General features: G+C 38.6%; 1 protein-coding gene across 11 annotated transcripts in view; it reads right to left on the bottom strand.

Annotated features, from left to right (window-relative positions):
- Window positions 1–10,739: 10,739 nt before the first annotated feature.
- Window positions 10,740–21,142, bottom strand: part of eya1 (EYA transcriptional coactivator and phosphatase 1) — a 192,768-nt gene continuing 182,365 nt past the window's right edge. For 9 of the 11 annotated variants that reach the window (XM_069921239.1, XM_069921244.1, XM_069921249.1 and 6 more), the window contains 2 exons: window positions 20,152–20,252; window positions 10,740–12,573 (listed from right to left, as the gene is read on the bottom strand). In XM_069921239.1, coding sequence (XP_069777340.1) covers window positions 12,493–12,573; window positions 20,152–20,252 — 182 coding nt within the window. In that variant the 3' untranslated portion in view covers window positions 10,740–12,492. Of the gene's footprint in view, window positions 12,574–19,669; window positions 19,856–20,151; window positions 20,253–21,142 lie in introns of all 11 variants that reach the window. The other 2 variants (XR_011352235.1, XM_069921248.1) reach the window with 2 other exon arrangements.

Below are 21,142 nucleotides of genomic sequence, written 5' to 3'. Positions count from 1 at the left end.
GTAGATGAAAGATGTCATGAATTTCCCAGCAGTGGCCCCATGAACAAAGCATTCCTTGATTTACTGCAAACCAATAGTTTAACTTGCACCTGTCAATTTCTAGGAAAGTAAAAGACTGTTATACAATGGCTTTAATTGAGATTTCAAAAGTATACATTGACGGTTTACCAAATAAAAGCAGAAATGTATGGAATTTTTTTTGCTGAACCAGTCATACTTGAGTTTGAACTAGTTATCCATTAAATATGAATTTGTTTACGAATTTGCATTTAGTTTGATGAGGATGAGTTTAGTTCATACACATAAGTACAATGTACAGGTAGTCTTCAATTTATGACTGTAATTGGGACCGAAGGATTGGTCAGCATGTGGGGGTTGACGTAACTCACAGAGGTTGTAAGTTTTGGACTACCTGTACATATGCACCATAATTCTTAATTGCTCCAGCTAATGAAGTACTTTACAATAAAAATAAAACAATGATTATATTATACATTAAATTACCCCAGTACAGATAGAGATAATAAATATAAATGATAGCTAATAAATATTCACAGTTACTGAAGGTTCAGTAAATGAAGTAGTCCGATAGTGAAATATTGAAAAACAAATCTAGCTGTAATTGTTGGTGAATAAAAGCCACCTACATCATTCATATACATAAGGAGAGGAAGCTTCCTGTGTTTACTTGGCCTGTTTACCTGTGCCTCTAATCCCATGCCAGTTCAGTTGGCTTTTCAATATGCCTAGCAAGTAATAAGAAACCATCGCAAAGAAATTCTTGGGTTCAAGAAAGCAACCAAAAGTTTCTTACCCAACTAAATATGAGCAATAAATATTCTAACATGTCCTCATAATGAGAATGGAGACTCAAGAGGCTGCAGATGATGAGAAATGGAATGAAAAGCCAACTGCTCTAAGGGCTCTGTCAGTCAGGCAGCAATTGATAATTCAGGTTGAGACCCTGCAGGAGGATGAGGAGGGAAAATAACCAGTATAAAGAGATGAAGGTGATAGGAGACAGAAGCTGGCAAGTAAATCCAAGTGAGGTGGGGGTAGGTTGATGATCAGATGGAACCACATGGAGGGTGCAAATAGTGACAAAGGCTGGGAGTTTGTAAGTGGAGACATTAAGCGGCTGCCAAAGATGGAATCTCATAAGAAAGAAAGGTGATGAGAGGAACCAGATAAGAGAGGGATGATGGATGGATGAGAATAGTGGAGGATGAGAAAGAATAGAGGGAACCAGAGGGAGATGTATGTGGGTGATAGGCAGATGGAGTCAGTGGGAAGGGAAAAGAATCCAAATAACAGGGGCTGGAAGTTGGAGGTTTGGAAAAAGTGTATGCATGAGAGGATGGTTGGATCAGAAGAGAATCCAAGAGTATGGGTTACCTATAATTGGAGAACACAATGCACATGTTGCTGGGTTATAGAGTGCCCAGGTGCTGTTTCTCTAGTTTGCAATTGGCATCATCCTGGCTGTGGATCAGGCTCAGGGTGGACAGGCCAGCATAAAAGAGGAGGGGAATAAAAATATAACCAGGAGCTTCAGATGGCCATTGCAGATAGTTTGTAAAGCTAGTCAAATAGTCCTGGTTTAGTCTCACTGCTGTCAAGGAGGCCACGTTAAAACCACTGAATGTAATAGATGAGGTTAATTGCTGCCTCACCTGAAAGGGTTATTTAGGGATGAAGGAAAGGAAAAGATGCAGGAGCAGGTACTGGACCTCCTACATTGCAAGGGAAAGTACCTACGTGGGTGGAGGGGGGGAGGTGGTGGACAGTAGGAGGAGATGGTGGGGAGGGATGAGCAGGGCAGGAATTCATAACAAGAATTTTCTCCATAGAAAGCAGAAGGGATTGGGGAGAGGAAGCTCTAATTGCTCAAGGGATTGCATTGAAGTGAGAATAGTGGTTTAAAGCAAATGTTAATATTCATTGGCAAGGTCCTTTTACAGTATGAACCAAAGAATGAATAAGTATTTATAAAGTATATCTGGAAGTCCCAAAGCTCCTGACAGCTAAGTTTAAAGTACAGTTGGTTGGTACTGTAAGGAAACACAGCAGTTTTATTTATCAGTATATTTATTAAGGAAAAGAGATTCTAGTAAAAACAAAATCACAATTCCAAAATTGAGTGTCGCCTTACATCTTTGAAAAATATCCATCATGCACCATGCCAAAGATCTACCAGCAAAATGTATAGTTTATTAAAGCTGTTATGATGCTGGGGCTAATAAACACTTTCATTTAACCCATTTGAAATCTGACACCAGTGCAACTGTGCTGAAGTATTGGCTCTGGACGTATATCAGCTTGAAAGATGAACTGGAGAACAACGTGACATTTCCATAAATCATACCAACAGACCCTTGAATACACTGCCTGCATCTGCCACTCCATTGCTGCATTCATCACATAGGGTGTAACACTGGCAAAAGATGATAGGCTTTAATATGGCAATGGAAATACCATGTTCTGTACAACACCAGTTTTCATCTTTGCCAAAAACTTAATTTGGGCTTTCAGCTTCACCTTGGAAGTCCAATCTCACAGGTATCCTTGGACATAGTTTCTGCTTTAGGGCTTGCTAAATAATAAGATAAAACAATATCCAGGATTTCAAAGTTTTGAGCTGTAAATTTGCATCCTGTGTCACAGGGGTGCTAGAAGCCTATACAGCGGATAACCTATGAGGGAATTTACTGTGGAGTCTGGTGGGCTTGTACTGTTGCATTTCAGATGAATGGTGCATGTCACTTGGGCAATTACTTCCCCAGAAGGGATCCCAAAGTTCCACGAATCTGATCCCCTGCTTCCAAACAGAGTTCATTTTGTAATTTAGAACCAAATATAATTTTCCATTCTCCATTTCAAGATTTTGTCTTACAGACTTGACAATATAAATTCATACTTGAAGTACTTTCATTGTTCAGTATCAATTAATATCAAAATATTCTCTATTAGCTATTTTATAAGATATAACAGATTGTGACATCATGCATAATCTCTGGAAATATGAAGATTTGCAAGAAGCAAAAGCAACCGGCTGTGCCGCAAGCGAATCCATCTTGATGAAAGGACCAATCTTACATGCAGCTGTCGTGCTGGGTTGGCCTCTGTCTGAAGTAAAATGGGGCTGGGGGTCCTTCAGGAAAAGTTGAGGCAGTGGTGTCAAAGAAATATTGATGGTGGGGATTAATGGAGAGTGCATGGGTGCAATGGGCAAGGTGTCTGATGGAAAATGGTAATGGGCAGAGAAATCTCATGAAAATCAAGTCAAGTTTATTGTCATCTGATTGTACAAGCACAACCCAAGGAAATCACGTTCTCCAGTCTTCGGTGCAAAATATACAGAAACACGACACACATACAAACAATACATTTGGAGGACAAGCATTTCCAGCTATTAAAAATAAATAAATAAATGTTGTTTCATGAATATGAGAGTCTTTGATGGTGTGAGCAGTCCTTTGGTTGTTCAGCATTCTCACTGCCTGTAGGAAGAAACTGTTCCTCAGCCTGGTGGTGATATTCATGTAAGTAGCAGAAATCTCTGACGCGTGACTGTGTAATGGACAGGAATGACAATTAGATATTACAGGACCTAAGGTAAAGATTGAAGGAAGGCAGAACTGCTCAGGGTAGCTGTGCTAATTACAGACATTATATATTGATTGGAGGTAAGAGACACAGCCGATAAAAGTTTATAAACCAAACATATATTGATTAAATTAAAAGATGGCAAGGGATCAGTCACATTATAGGGGGGAAAAAAACAGACCATCTAGTGCTCTAAGGTGAATGAAAAATATGTAATGAAGTATGAGGGAATTAAAAGTATTGAATAATGGCATTGGAATTTTAACTAACCTGAAATAATTATGTATCAGGTGTCATGGTCAGATACCTCTCTCTTTTCCAGATTCCTCTGCGTTTATCTCGGGTGTCAAACTCTACACTGAAATACACTGTAAACTAACTGGCTCCCAGAGCTGCCTGGACTATACCTCCTCCGACCCGGTCTCTTGTAAGGATGTAATCCTTTTCTCTCAGTCTCTCTGATTCTGCTGCATCTGTTCTTATGGGACTCCTGAAATGTATTGCTTCTCCAGCGAATGTGCCTTTCCTTCTTCAGTGGTTGATGAAATCCTCACATACTTCTCCTCAATCTTCAGTGAACACTCCCTCCACAACTTCCTAGTTCACTCATTCCCCATCTCCCTCTTCATTAGGTTTCATCCCTTCCTCATTTGGTTTCACTTATTTCCTTACTAACATCAGATACCAGCAGCTTCAGCCTTTTGTGTCTCCACATCACTTCCCAGCCTTTGTTTGTATCTCCATCCTTCCCAATCTGGCTCTACCTGCCCCTATTTTTCCTCTCTACTTATCTGTCTACAAGGCCTATTACCCACCAGCCATTATCTCCCAATCCCACCCCTACCCCACCACCTGGTAACATCTGCCCATCATTCCCCTCCTCACCTGTTCCACCTATTCCCTGCCAGTCCTTGCCTTACCACCACCCCCTCACCTCTTTATATTGGCTATCTCCCTTCTACACTCTCAGTCCTGAAGCATAATCTCAAACTAATTATCCAATTGCCTCTATATATGTTACTCAATCTGTTGAGTTCCTCTAGCAGTTTATTTCCTGCTTTTTACTGTACATTTTCCACTGACAATGTCCCAAAGTGCAACACTTCACGCTGCTCTGGATTAAACTCCATCTTTCATTTCTCTGCCCATATTTTTAACTGATCTATATCCTGCTGTTTACTTTGACAACCTTCCTCATAATCCACAATGATCAACTTTAGTATCATCTGTAAATTTTCTAATCAGGAGGTACTTTTTCCTCTAACAAGCAAGAACAAAAGGGCCAAGCATACATTAAAAATTAGGATAACACTGCAACTGAAGGATGGACAATGTATATACAGATAAGAAATAAGTAAACACAAAAAGGAAATACAAAATTATAATTTAATGAAGTGCAAGTCAGAAAAAAAGTATAATTAACAGGGACCTAAAATATGTTGGAAAAAAATCCTTTATCAAGATTAAGATTGAAAGGTAAGGGAGGGAAGAAATTGGAGAAGGGGTCTAGAGATGACAGGGCAAAGGACAGAAGGGGTGGATATGGAGAGACAGGTTGAAGGATTAACTACTGGGAAGTGTGTGGAAGCTGAATTTCATACCCACCAACAGGTATTCAGCGAAGTAGTCACCCAATCTACACTTGATGTAGGGAAGACTGCACCAGGAACAACAAATGCAGTAGATTAGGTTGGATGATGTGCATGTAAAGCTCTGCTTCTCCTGGAAGGTCTGTTTGTGGCCTAAAATGGAGGTGAGGAGGAAGATGTAGGATCAAGGCCCAACCTTTTTAACTTCCATAACCATTCCTACAATGAGATGTCTGTCCTCGGCTTCATCCATTGTCAGGGTGAGGCCAAACATAAACTTGAGGAACAACACATCATATTCCTCCTGACAACCTTAAATCTAATGGCCCACCCCCATCTGATTCCATTGTTTCCATCTCTACCCACTGCTGTTGTAATCTTTTTCTCTCTTGAATGTTTTTCCCTCCAACTCTTCATAATGGTTTCTCCCTCAACTGTCTCTCTACCTTCAATCCTTCTGTCATCATGTCTGGGCCCCACCCCCAGCCTTTCCCCCTTTGTATTTGTAATTTTCCCTTTTTATCTTAGTATTGATAAAGGAGTTCAACTCAAAATAGTACCATCTGTACCCATGGAAGCCCTCCACCATCAGACCCAACAACCACAAACTCAAACAGGGACATTTAAAAACTCTTACTTATGCACTTCATTGATATTTTCCTCTCTCTGTATTGCACAGTCAGTTTGTTTACTTTTCTTTATTTGGTTTATAAATGTACATTGAGTCCATTTTTTTTGCACTGCCAATAAGTGGTAATTCTGCCTCGTCCACAGGGAAAGGAATCTTAAGGTTGTATGTGATGTTGTGTGTGTATTCTGACAATAAATCTGAAATCTGAATCTGACCTTTGGAATTCTTTGTCGGCCCCAGATTCCAGACTCCACATGCACACACAGACCCACACACACATACACAGACCCACACACACACAATGTGAGAATCCTGGTGATTTTTGCATTTAGAAAGAGTTATTAAAGATCATTAAAGCTTAATGTCAGTACTGGAGAAGATAAAGGAAATCTACTCAAAGATGTCACAGACATAAACCTCTAGAAACTGTGAAAAGATAGCAAAGAATAATTGGTATGGTTTTCAAAAGACATTCATGCTTGAACAACCTTCTTGAATTTTTTTTAGAACATTCAGCTTAGACTGGTGAGTGGCAAATAACATTTGCTTCACACAAGACAAATTTAGCCCCCTCTCCTTGATATTCAGTGGCATTTTTAATGTTGAATTCCCCATTATCATTTTTCCGTGGCAACCATTGGTCAGAAATTTAAGTGAAACAGATTTAAAAGTACTAAGGCCACAAGAGTAGGTTGGAGGCTATGCATTCTGTGCAAAATAACTCATTCCTTATTCCCCAAAGCTTTTTCACCACTTACAAGGGATATTAGGAGTGCAACAGAATACTCCCCACTTGCTGCCCAACTGTTACTAGATAAGCAAAACATAAAAAATGCAATTCACCAGAACAACCCATCTTTACCTTGCTCATCAACCTACCAATTTCCAGTGAGAAAACAAAGGCAATGAGATACCATTTTGTTCTATCCTTCAAAGGAATATCTGACTGTGATTGGAGGGAACCCTGAAAATATCAGTATGGCATGCTTTATACACGATAAAGGCACCTAACAAATAAATTGCCTTAACTATACACAGTGAAATAGACTAACCGGCTGCTTTTCCAGTTTTCTAGCCCTCAGCTGAATAAATTGTGACTTCACTCCGGCATCTTGTAAAAAAAAGGAAAAATAAACAAGCGGGGAATTTCAACAAGTGTGGCCACATTTTAAATACAGGCAGGCTTGGCGTCATGCCTCCCCCCCCCCCCCCCCCACCCACTATTCTGGACATACAAGGACAGGTAAACTCATCCTTCTTCCTAGTCCTACCGTTCGCTCTCAATTATACCATGCCAAATACAACCTGGCAGCCACCAAGGCCAGTTCTCGCAAAAACTCCTTGCTACCGTTTACTTTGATACATGGATCACCCCTACCACAGAAGCTATTTTACATAGATATCCCAGTGCCCCCCCTCCTCACTTCTACGGTTACCCTAATGGCCCTCTGTTAGATGCGTTCTGATGGTGACTCTGAATACCGAAGTGGGGAGAGAAGGTGGTGGCTGGTGGGGGAAAAATACCACTAATAACATTAGGATATTTGATCATTTTGGGTGAGCTCCGGCACCTAAAAAATTAGCACTGTACCCCTGGACTTCACCAGCCTACAATAGCAAGAAGTAAATTTGTTGTCTAAACATTTTGCTTGTGTTGCAAGAAAACTTTCAGCTTGTTCTGATTAGAATTTGAAAGCTTCCCGAAGCATTTGGCAGTCTCGACAAATTCCAACCTTTTTGTCCGGGCGCCTGCCCACATTTTGTCCATACCTTGATGAAGAGCTCAAACCTGAGGTCAGTTATGTATCTTTATCTTTGCTGTATAAATTACATGGTTTGACCTGCTGAGTTGCTCCAGCATTGTTTTTACTTCAGTCTGCAGACTTTGGTGCTTTACAACATGTTAACTAAAGTCACTGATCAATTAGACTGACAGCAGAGCTGTGAAATGTCCCCAAGAACCATCCCAGCTCTCTGCATTAATCGTGACAGTTCAGGCAGTTCATTATTTATTGATTTTTAAAATTAGTCTGGTTCAGGTAATATTGTTAGAAAATGTCCTGTTAATCTCCAACACAGCAATGGGTCAAAGGATTCTCTGCCAGGCTTCTTGACAATAATACAGAAACATCCCACAGATGGTGCAGATATTAAAACTCAAATTAAACTGGAATTTCAACAACAAAAAACGAACCAACAGTAATGTACACAAGGAACCAAAACAAAGGAGAGAGAATTAACCATCTAATTTTTCATGAGGTTTTCCTTCTGTTGACTTTGAGGCTAATAGTCCACTGGTGACCGTAGACAGCCCACAACTTCGAGTTGGGAACAAGGTGGTAGTTCTTCAGCAATGGTTTTATTCGATGACTATTTGGGATTGTAGTCGATGAACTTTGTATAACTAAAGAATTCTTTCAGGGAACAGCGCGCAGCCATTCGTCTCCGCGTACCCAGGAAGGCGAGAATCTGAAGCTGTCCGAAAGCCGGGAGACGCGTGGGAAAGACCAATGCGGGACTCATGCTTCAGTCGAATCGGGTCAGAGAGATGGTTTCCGCCGCCTTTCCGTGCATTTTGCACCATTCGGGGGAAATTCGGTTCTTTTTTCTCTCTCGCGAAGCATGCGATTCTCTCAAAAAATTGCCCAGCGGAATAGAGATGGTCCAGCTCGACATGCACCTTCAAATGGACCAGCGTGGCGCACCCGAGCAGGAGTCGTGCAGTTTCAACAGGAGCGCTTGTAGCAAATTGGGGCCGAGGGCCAATCCTGTCCCGATGGAACGTCCAGGTGATGGCATCTCGCTGCACTTTGGCCGATTGCCCCAGGACCACGTTCCGCCGAGCCACAGGGACACCACCATGACCACTGCAACTTGTCTATTTCCATCTACTCAGCTGTGTTTATTGCATGGTTCCGATTTATTAACCGGAGACTATTTGCAAGGAAGCCACGGCTTGCTGTATTTACAATGCAGCCCCAAGACTGAGATTTCCTTCTCGCCTGGTCCCCGCTCTTAATGATCCGAGTCGATCTCTACCCAAGGACACTGGTGTCCCCCCCACCCCCCGCGTGTTCAGGGAGGGAGGCGAGATCCCAGTCTTTTGGCATTTCAATGATGGATGGTGAAAAGGGGCCGATATTGATGGAGGTTTCCGCTAAGTAACTGATGAAACCGGCTTAACGGGACTGGTCTATTTACACTTCGATCCCTGCGAGCCCCGCGCTGCTGACCTTGATTCACGTCTCACGCAAAAAAAAAGCCCTTCGAGGCTGCAAAATAACTTTGTGCTTGAACTAATTTTGTCGTGTGATTTACATCATCGCATTTTAACGGAATTGAATCAATTTTCTAACGACAAAATTACCTTATTTTTAAAAAAAATACAATAATTAACCTTGCACCGATCTTTGAACACGAAGGGAGTGATGCGAACATTTCAGGCGTATCCAGAAGTTCTGCCGTTACATCATTATCGATGCGTGTGGACTATTTCTGTGAAATTCAAATACATTATATAACTTAAAGTGATTTAATGACAGATCTGCGGTACTGGACAACCAATGAAACAAGAAAGGGGCAAATGAACACGAACCCTTTGAAGAACGGAAGTCATTCCCTTCCCCTTTTACACTAGATATACCGTTTTCAACGTTGTCCATACGTTGACACAGGCAGTAAGGAGATTACAATGTTATGATTTTCTTTAAGAAACTTCTTTCAAGGAGTTAGTGCACAAAATGCAAAACAATTCTTCCGCTGGGCTTTCCTCCACCCGGTATGTTTGGGAACAGTGGAACGTGAAATGATGAGGGTCGGGAGATTAAATGAAACCCGATTTAACACTGTTGTAGTTACTTACAAGTAGCAAATACATTCAAATATTTATTTTGACAAATTCTCGATGGATTCTTTGCTACAGGTTTCCCCTGTGCAACATGATAAACCTGGAAAGGTTCATTCCAGTTATTGCAGAATTTTGCTGCTGCTACTTGGAACTGTGATACAAACCACTCATGCCAGTGCCTTCATTAGTTTGATTACGTTCTTCTTTCTTTCCTCCTTAGATTAGTCATTGTCCTTTGATGGAGCTAACAATTATGTAAGTTTATTGCTGCTGACTACAATCAACGCGGATGAAATCAGAAGATGCATAGAGGCAATTTTACTCTTCAGTTTAAATGATAGATTGACTTGTTCAGAAAGCGGAAGCACTGGGAAAGTTGGATTAACAAGATCCAAACAAAGGAATAAATACCTCCCCTTCAAAAATATATTACTTTAATTATAGTCGCCAAATATTAGGTGCTGCTTCATGGTAAAATGACTGTATAGATGAAGAGGTCATGAATGTATTCATAAGTAGATGCGTGTATTTCAAACAGTGTATGACTACTCAATAGGCCAAATGTGCAGAATGACTGGGCAAAGCCTGTGACTGAGTTAAGAAAACACAGGAATTCTTATAAGTCTCTGGAAGATTGCAATTATTATTCAGCCAAGCTACCTTGTGTGAATATAAAAGCATGTGGTGAATGAGGAAACAACTTGTGCACTCATCATTCATATGAAAGGGCACTGCACCACAACTGTTTGTGTAAGTTTGTAATAGGTTTGATCCATATCAACAGGAAAGTAATGAGATCTGATTGAGGTGATTCTGTACATTGCAACACATCTAGTAGTGACGGCCTGAATGTTGAACATCTCAGAAGTATAGAAAGGGACAATCAGGATGAAGACATCATACCTTGAAAAGCACTACTAAAAACTAATCTGCTTTACTTGGGAATATGAATATCAGAAAATGGTGCAACCGAATATAATAAAAAAAAATCATGGCTAGTATTTGATCTGCATTAACTTGAAAAGGACATTATTTATTAAGAATCAATTCAAAATAAAAAGACAGCTTCATGTCACAAATTGAACTTTATTAACTTAAACTCATAATTCATAAGAACAGTCTGTACATGTATTTTTCAGACACAACAATTATTTTTACAGTGAGGCTAAGTGGAGAGTGTTAGCATCCAGTCATTCTTCCTGCAAAATGCAAATTATAATCCACAGTATTTTATTTTAAATTCAAGATCTTTATTTGCAAATATTCAGTTACCAATAAGCTCTAATGGTTCTCTGTGGTCTTGGTCTGTTAGCAGTAGCCATTTAATAAATCACCTCATGAAGCAGTAAAACTTTCATGTGAATGTGCCATTTGGCTATTGGTGCGATGCATAGCTTTTGTGAGACCTTCTACAGAAAAAAGCTTTTGCAAAGAAGTAAGTATTTTAAATAAATGAGGAGAATATAAGACACTTACTGAGATCATATGGTGGGGAGAGAGTGAAGGCATGATTGGCTATAGTTAGAAGAGCATTGACAATAAACAGGACATGCCTGTAGACTTCTGCAATAAAAGTGATGAAGGTTTATGAGATCCGATTTCAACCAAAATATCAGTGAGTTTATGGTATTAACATTTATTTGAAAAATTGACAACACTGAAAGGATGTTATCACTTGAGAAAATCAATTTAAACATTATTTTGCTCATGTACTTCCATACATAAAAATGTAGACACATGAAGGGTATAGATTGACAGTAAAGTATTTCACATGCTACTTGATATTAAAAGAAAACAGCTTTTATAATAAAAATATACACTATATCATCCAGATTATTGGTACTCAAAGGGAGGAGGGAATAATTTTCTATTTTATTCAAGTAGAGTATTCTTTTGAAGAAAAATTGATTAAATTAATTAGAAGAAAAGGGAAAGCTAGAAAAAGAAAGTATATAAATGTTGACACTTGACATCCATGATTTTGACAAAATTATCTAAAAAAAATTCAATATCTACATATTTACCCAAAAATTGCCTTTTACCACACCAACATTTTTAAGGCACAGCACAGTTTTAATGTGCATACAATGCCTTGTTACACCTATCACAGATAAGGCATTGCTACCTTTCAATTACATTTATCACAGCAATATGCAAAATAATTGCCTGATTACAAATTTACAAAAAATGACATTTTCTGTACATGATTGTCTTAGCCAAGTAAATAGTCATCTTAAATTATACGAAAACCTTTTTTTCTGTAAACTACTTTGTGATATTAAATGTGCTTGTTGTGTCTGACGGCAAAATTCTGCTTAATAACTGTTGTTAAAACAAAACAATCAGTTCATAAATAATAGGAGTGTTCAGAATAATATCAGCAAAAATGGAAGCAAACTTTCTCCACAAGTAAAATATGCCACTAGCAATTTACAACTTAATTTTCAGTGTACGTTTTATATTCCTTAGGGCAATAATTTTTTACAAGTTGTGGCCTTACGTCCGTCAAGGCTTGAAGCATTAACCGTAACATTTATTTTTAGGACCATTTAATTGCCTTTCATTCGGCACGGAAAAAAATTAAGCATCTTCTGGAAAGGTCATGTCACATCTTTTGATCAAACACAGCTAGTTCGGTTTTTAGAGGCATCAAACTGCTTTCCCAGAGGTTAAATCAATTCCGTTAAGTTGCAGCTGTATTTCAACCCTTCGGACTCATCATTCAGCCTGTAGTAAGAAGCTGCCACAAGATTCAAAAGTTTTGTAGTTCATGTATAGTGAGGGGTGGAGATCCTAAATTTCAAAGTGCCACCGTACTGCTACAAGTACTCCAATTCCAAGGCATGATGTAGGGCCATAAGGTCAGAGTGGCTTGAGATCCTCCAGAATGGCATGGCGTGCTGCAGACAACACAAACAGGAAATCTGAGAAGACCACATAGCCTTTGCTCTGGCCAAACGATCAAATGTTTGATATGCCAACTCTGTACAAGCTATGGCTTCAAAGACGTAAAGTGACATAAATTCTTTTTCTGTTGTTTCTTTTTCTTATATAAAATCATGCCAAGTTTTCATCAACATTGTCAATGATTTCCTGTTTAAAAGAGATTTAAAAGAGATTTAAAATATTAAGGAAACCACTGCCAATTGTGGAAGAACACTTGAGAAGGAACTTTGATGAACAACTTTCAATTTTAACATTTTAAGAATTGCAATATAGATCCAGCAGGGCAAACTAAATATCATTTAAAGAACAAGTGATTTGACACAATAGAAAAGCGGTGAGTAGTCTATTGATATCCCATTTCAACCTTATTCAGGACTAAAAAGGTTACTTTTTGATGAATAAAATTTATAGCAGGAAGAGCCCGTCTCATTAGAACAAAGATGTGTGTGCGACGACTCAGGAATTAGAATGATGACAATCAGGTTCTGTTCACTTAAAAACAAATGCATTCATTGTAGAAAAACCGGCTCTCAGGTGAATTAGATGGAGGCCTTGTCAAGAAATAACTTTAAATCTCTTCCTCGGATCATTACCAAGTTTTTAACAAAGGTATATTTTCTCAGAAGGAATATCCAATGCTGACCGAAGTAATGGCTTTTTCTTTGTTGTGTAAATCTCCTTTACTGTTGAGACTGGTGATGTTATTCACTAGCTATCAACTCAGAGTAAGGTGTCAAAACAAATATTTAAAAATACCCTTATTAGATCTTTTAAAAAATACTTACTGCTTCAGCTCTGTTGTTTGTTAGATTTGCTTCCGCTTTTCTAAAGAAGGTCAATACCACAGAGTAAGTCTTGGTGATTGAAGCTACGTGGGGAACTGATATCCTTGCAAGGGTCAGATATTATCTTGCTCCATTATATTTATGTCATCAACCACTGGCGACACTAGGGAAGTGCGGGGGTGCGGACACCAGGTGACACCATCAGAGGGGGTGACACCAAAATGACTGTCTATAAAATTTTTGTGCAGTGTTTCAGCAGAAATTTATTTTTTTAATATATAAAAATATCCTTATAGTCAGTTATAACAACAAAAAAAACATTTCTCGTAAGCCCAGCTTACATTTATGAATATACCTACAAGGCTAAAACTCTCTGCTAATATACTTTTTGAACCTTCCAATGCACTCTGGTCAGAGCTGTCATTATTACTCCATTACAATGATGCTTTGAATCACGTGATTTGGTCTGCACGCGCTACAAGAATGCACTGTTTTTTTACCATGCTGCTGTGCATATGATCTTGAAATTTAAAGGTGCAATTTTAATTTTGCTAGTTGTTTTATCTCACTACTATTGCCATAATATTTAGTGATATACAGGAATTACAATTTAGAGTAACATTAGTTCGAAAACATTACTAAGGATTCTGTATAGTCTGGTATGGGAGGAGGTCCATGGGGGCAGTGGTGGTGGGGGGGGGAGGTGGCACACCATATATTACCACACTGGGTGACACCAAGCTGAGTGACGCCAATGTCATCAACTGATGATAAAATCACTTTTGCTTTCCTCATTCTAGATTAGATATTTATTTAAATACTCACAATTAGTGGTTCTTTTCTCGCTCTTACATTAAAATGTATCTTTTTCAGTATGATAACCAGTGAAATATGGATAAAGCCAATAGCACAAAATGTTTCAGGGTAATTTCTGCCTGGCAAGACATGGAACTTTCAGAATTAATCTTCGATATTCCATGATTTGTGATCACAAAGAAAAGGCTTGTTGAAGCATGCTATTCATTTTTAATACTACCTGAAAACTACCTTTTTCAAAGGTTGGAAATAATACATCCTTCCTCATTCTTGCACCTAGTAATTTCCTCACTCGTCTTACCTTTAACTGCAGTTAATGTCAAAAAACTGCCTGTCAGGTCAGGCCCCTGCATGCTACTTAATTAGCCTTCTAATTGATGGGGTTATTATGAGAAATTTAGTTTACATCAAAGAATTTAAAAGCTAAATGGCCAATTCCCTTTACTGGGCACATATATATATATATATATATATACATCTTCTAATTTTTTACAACAAAGAATTATGTACACAACTGCTGAAGTACTTTAAGAGCTATCCACACTACAAAACTATTTACGGAAAAGCAATCTAACAGACGAATAGATTTTTTTTGGCCTTCTATTGCAGCCTCATACACAAATCTCTTAATTTCAGTGAGACAAAGATGCATTTATACTTTGAACTCTTTATTCACTGTTGACAATGCTCAAAATACCTCAGTGAGGATTCACAATATATGAACCCACAACAATCTTCTCTGCCCCAACTCTGCATCCTTCTGCCAGCCACATTTAACATGATACATGACACCATCATCTTCCATTGCCCATGTAGCTGACTTGTAATTGTTTGAACCTTTTCTGATTTCACCAATCCTAACTATTAAATTTATCAAAAGAGTAAAGTTGCGAAGTTCTATTCCTGCAGCTATTCTGTTGTTTCCGTAATTCTTGCAAAGATCCCACCTTCTGGGAATTGTGAACCTCCATCTCCCGGGAATCGGTCAATGCACATCACTTGTGTACTCAGGAGGATTATTTGCAACTGGATCCTAAATCCTTCCTATTTTTCACTTATATGCTGACCCATAGAAACTTGATCGACAGTGTTATGAACTAACAACCCTTTTAAATTTTGTTTGGGGCTAAAGGGACTTTGTTAGCACTAACACAGGAACAGCAATGGAAAGTTCACCAGACAATGGCAAATTCAAAATAATAGTTTTTCAATTAAACCATTAACAACGTAACATTTCTTATTTATCTCTAAGCTTACTTAACTCTAAATTTAACCCCACTTTGGGCAAATGTAAATGTGTGTGTATATATACTGCTTTTCAGAGTGGGACTTTAACTATATATCAAAAAATAGTCCCACTCTGAAAAGCCAATCTTTAAAAGTTCAGCATCACTTAAATCTTGCTTGAGGTCTTAAATTCTCAGTCAGAAATAATTCAAAGCACTTTTAAACATCATAAATTCAGGTCTCTTTACTCACAATTCTGTTTTCCATACAAAGAATCTGCCCTCTTCTCAAAGAGACAGCGAATGTGGCTATTTGCTTTCATGATGAATTCACAAACCCAGACAAGGGTTAAACAAATATGGTTATCTTCTTCCATGATGAAGTCACAAACCAGACAAGGGTTAAACGAAGTAGCTATACAAAAATTAAACCCAGTAGAAATCTGTTCTTTGTTTTCAAAGAGACAGCGAAGTGGTCTTTCTTCTTTCAAAAGCCACTGATTCTGTGTTCCCCCTTTCCCAGGAGTAATACACACAGCATTATTCTGGTTATCGTAATTCAACCCTGTCTTTCACAAGGTTCCAAGCCCTGTGTCACAGGGTTTTGACATCTGTGCTCTTCAAACTGAACTGACTCAAAAATGCCTTGATTCGATAATATATTTCTCCAAATCATGTGACTGTTACATCATCAAACAAAGTCCATCCCAATTCTTGCAAACCACTTGACTTTCAGTTTTATTTCAACCAAAATTCTTGTCCTTTTTCAAAACCATTTCATATCCATAACAACCACTGACCTCCTCTCTGTTCAAGAGGCTTAAGTGGTTTTGATTAAAAACAGATGGCTTCCTCAGCAATACTTATTATAGAATAGAATTATGAAGACCCACTTCAGATCCATTAGCTGTCTTTCCAAAACATGTCAACTCTGAAAATGAACTCTCTTCTCTATGCTTCTCTGTAAATGTGCTGTGACATTTGTGTGACCCTGTACCAGCCCAAAACTATTCGTTTTAACATTAAATTAAAGGTTAACTCAAATCCGTTACAATGGATAGCAAGTTGGGTTCTAATGGTGCACTGCCAGCTGCAACACTTCCTCACTGTCTCAACCTCTTCACTGCCCTCGGTTTTTAAACTGCTGGTTCTGTTTGAAGCATTGAATAATAATAATAAGTAAATAACTTCCACTTAAATGAATAAGAGATGCTGGAGGGTCTCAGCAGGTCAGGGAGCATCCAGGAGGAGAAACATCCAATCAATTGTTTCAAGCTGGAACCCTTCATTGAGACTAAAGTTGGAAAAGGAGAGAGCAGGCATGAAAAAATGGTGGGGCAAGGTTACAGGATATGGGGTGGGAGGGCAGATGAAAATATTTAAGAGAAAAGTGAGAACAGAAGCAGGTAAAGGAGAGATGGAAACATGGTACAGGATCAGATTGTAGGGGTTACCTAGAATTGGAAAAATGAATGTTCATGCCTCTGTTTGTAAGGAGGAATATTTTTCTTCAAGTTTACTTTTAGTTTCATGCTGGCAAAGAATGAGATCAAGGAGAGTCTGAAAATATTAACAAGGTATAAAATTATTCAGGAGTCCAAAAATGGCTGGTTGGTATCAGCTGAAATATAACAACCACTGACTTCAAGGTTTCACTGAGGCAGGATCAGGGTATGCAGCCTATAATTATTGGAAGATGGAGGCGCAACAAACCCACAGTCCACACACTTCTAGGATAGTACAACCCTACAACTCTCAGGACAGGAGGTGTACCGGCTCCCACTTCAGGAGAGGAGGTACATAAATCCCCCACTCCCAGGACAGGAGGAGTACAGGCCCTGCTTGACAGGACATGAAGTGTACAGGCCTCCATTCCCAGAGCAGGAGGTGTACGGGCCCCCACTCCCAGGACAATGGGTATTCAACCCTCCCACTCCCAGAATAGCCTGCTCAGAGGACAGAATATAGCCAATCTACTTCCAAAGGAAGTGTACAACTGAACCACTTATAATCCACATGGTGTCAATCTGGACATTAAAGCAACATACTGCATTAAATTAAGGGAGCAAATATATTCCAATCAGCAGTAATTGAAACTCTAAAATCCGCAAATGCTGCAATTCATGAAACAGAAATGTCTGAAATCTGATGAAGGGCGAACATTAGTTCTCTTTCCACAGTGCTGCATGACTTTTGAAGTATTTCTCACGCTTCCTGCTGTATTCAAACCAGCATTTAACACTCTCTTATGCTTCAATTGGTCAGTTGCATGGTGCTTCTCTCTGAGTGTTTTAACATTTATTACAGGTTGTTTTAAAAAACAACAATGCTTTAACCCAGCCATTCTCAATGGGGGCCCTCAGCATATTTAAGTAAAAACCTTGTTTCATTTTCACCTCATGTAACATACATTTTTAAATGATTTTTTTAAAATGCAGTCGGCAGGAGAGAAGTACAGAAGACACCAACTAAACTTGACAGCTTCACCATAAACTTTGACCAGAGTCCTGAGGGGACCATAGCCCCAAAACAAGATTGAGAATTTCTGCTTTAACCTAATCATTATTTCCTAATTATACCTGTTTTCCTTTAGCCCTGTATTATTATTTAATTCTCACCAATTTCTCCTCTCTTGAATGCATGAATCAGATAAAGAAAACAGAGCAGGAGTTATCCACCAGGCCCCTAAATAGTCATGGCTGAATTGTGCTGTCCTTGTCCACTTTTGTACCAGTTCCCTAAAGCCCTCATTGCTCAATCCTTCATATCTATCTCCACCTTGAATGTATCTGGCCTCCACACCCCCCCTCCCCCACACCCCGGGGGCAGAGATTTCAAGAGATTCACTACCCTCCGAAAGAATACATTTTTCTGCACCTCCATTTTTTGACTAGCTCCTTATTATGTTACTATGACCCCTGTTTATTACTTTCCTAGGAGTGAAAACTCATCACCAGGGTTAGTTTCACTGGAATTGTTTGATTGCTGCCATGTTTATTTATGGTTAGTTCTGACGAAGATGAGATTTGCTTTGAGGAGCAGTGAGATATATAGATATATTATCAAGAGCACTTTTGACTCACTGATCTTCTTTTTCATGGACCTTGCCATTGACTGATTTTTGTAGCTGTGCAAGGAGAATAGTATTGCTAATCCATGCCTTGCAGGATACATTGCAGTTGGGCAAAGTTTCTTTTAATTGTAAACAGAGCACAATTAATGAGCATGGATGAGTCAGTTAGTTCAGCACAAACACTTCCCTGCATCAATTCACTACTGTCCTACCAAACAAGTTGTTAATCCTTTGGAATATCATGTCTTATTTAAGTTTGGAAAAAAATTAAATAAAATATTAAAGATGCAAAGTCTAAATTTGGTATGATGTCGGGTCTGTTCATGGATTACCATCATAATCCGAGGATTTAAGTGGTGTGGATGCTCTGGGGATTCCCTGTTTGGCATCTGGGGGCCGTTATTCTATCCATATTTACAATTTATACAGATAACCTTGTTTAGAGGGAGGGGTAGATTAGTAGGGATAACATTTTTTCCCCTTTTTATTATTAAGACTAATAAGTAAAGGGGGGGGGGGTTAACTATAGATTACAGATCATATCACAGAAGAACATGATCATATCAGAGAAGTCTAAAATATATAAGGAAATTTTACATGTATTATTTGTATAATTTTTGTATTCAATAGTATTTTTGGACATAGTACAGGTTATGATTTAATTATTATAATTATAGAATTTGATGTCCTGAATGAAATGAATTATGTAACAATTATGGTTAAACTTCTAATTTACAATTGGTATGTGACATGTATAGGATATGATTAGATTTATGTTATCATTAGTTTACCTTGTGTAAAGGGTTTTTGTTAAACTCCATAAAAACACGTTAAAAAGAAAAAGAAAGGCAACTTAGTTCATAACTATTCATTCAGCTCAGCTGTAACAAGGACAATTATGAACCACATAAACAGATCAGTCAGGTCAACAAATTTGCTGTAACATTTTTCTCCCCCAATCCATATTTTCTTGCTCTGCATGGGCTTTACGACATTCAAGGCACTTATTCTTCAACAGATGCTTCTCATAAAATATTTCTAGGTAGTAATTGGCTTTCATATATTGTCAGTCCACAAAACCAACACTGCATTCAATCCTAACACTTAATCCAGGAACCCATTAAAATACATCAAATTGTTGAAATTTTACCTTTAAAAATCAGTCGGGTAATTTTCTGCATTTTGGTGTCCTGAAATTTGACTTGTATGATTGCCAACAGCAGCTGCTTGCAGAGATTACAGCTGTGATATCATTGCCATGAAGGAGTCATGGGAAGCAGATTTTGCCTTTCAAGTACATTCTTTATTGCAGCCACAGACACTGTACAAAAGGCCACTACAGAGAGAAGGGAAAACATTTGTGGGGAAGGGGGAGAGGTCTATAATGATCTGATCGTACCACCTTCATCACCACCAAAACCCCACTCTCCTTCCACACCAATTTCCCACTCTTGAATTCAATCCCACACCAAGCACTGATAGCAACCCTTCACATAATTGGCTGAGACTGGAGTGCCAATTCTTGCACAGCAGTAGTACTCAATTAGAATTAATTCCTTTCGATTGTTCTCATGAAACTAACTCAAATGTATTGTGCACCAAAGAGAGCATTAAAATCTTTAAACAATTTACCTTTTTAGATGCTTGTTCTTCTTCAATGCCATCTCCCACAACAACATACACCACCTTTCTTCCAAACCTTTGAATTATTCTTTCAAAACAGCTTTCCTTTCCTAAAGTAAGATATAAAAAAAACTTCACTGATTTCACTATAAATCAGAGACAAATCTTTCATTTGAAGCATTGACTCTACTGGTTAGAGCTTTAATGTGCTGTGGTATTGTGTGAAATGGTAGATTATTGCTTCGGATTCCTTGTATAGGGTGATTTAGTAAATGAGCTACAGTTTGACAATAAATTAACTATAGTTCAGTATTCAACACTATCATCCCCTCAAAACTGATCAGCAAGCATCAAGATGTGGGCCTCAGTCCCCTGTATGTAATAAGATCCTGTATTTCCTCACCTCCAAACCACAACCAGTGAGGATTGGCAAGAAAAGCTCCTCTACAATCTCCATGAGTACCATGTTACGCCTCACCAGCAGCAATTGAGAGATTCATAAAGAGATAGGTTAAGTTTAACTCAAAATTTATTAACAATTGTCAATGTAGAATTACCTCAATAAACTTAACCACTAAACATAAGCCTTTATGGCAACTATATACTAACAACAGATATTCTAATGTGTATCTGAAAAAAAAACACAGATCATTACAAAATGCCCCAATATAAAATTCCCAAAACAAAACCTCAAGTCTGTTGCGTCAAGTCAGTCAGTCAAAGGAACATTCCACAGTATCTGGTCTCCAGGTGTTAATTTCTTAGTTTTGTTGCACACAGGTCTTTTAATTGGATGTGGAGAGAGATGACTGCTATCACTGAAAATTTACGACCTTGATAGAGGACTACTAGAGACTTTCTTGAGTGTTTAATGTGGAAGCGACCACCTTTAATTTCTTCACAAGGGAATTTTCACACATTGACCTCTTAGTCACTAACACGAGGTCTGCACTTCTCAAACCCGTTTTAGGGTAGCCATGTGACCTTCTGTCACATGAGT

This window comes from Narcine bancroftii, chromosome 2, assembly GCF_036971445.1.
Source record: "Narcine bancroftii isolate sNarBan1 chromosome 2, sNarBan1.hap1, whole genome shotgun sequence".
Taxonomy (NCBI): Eukaryota; Metazoa; Chordata; class Chondrichthyes; order Torpediniformes; family Narcinidae; genus Narcine; species Narcine bancroftii.
Note: the sequence above shows the minus strand (reverse complement) of the source record. Positions and strands in the feature narration are given on the sequence as shown.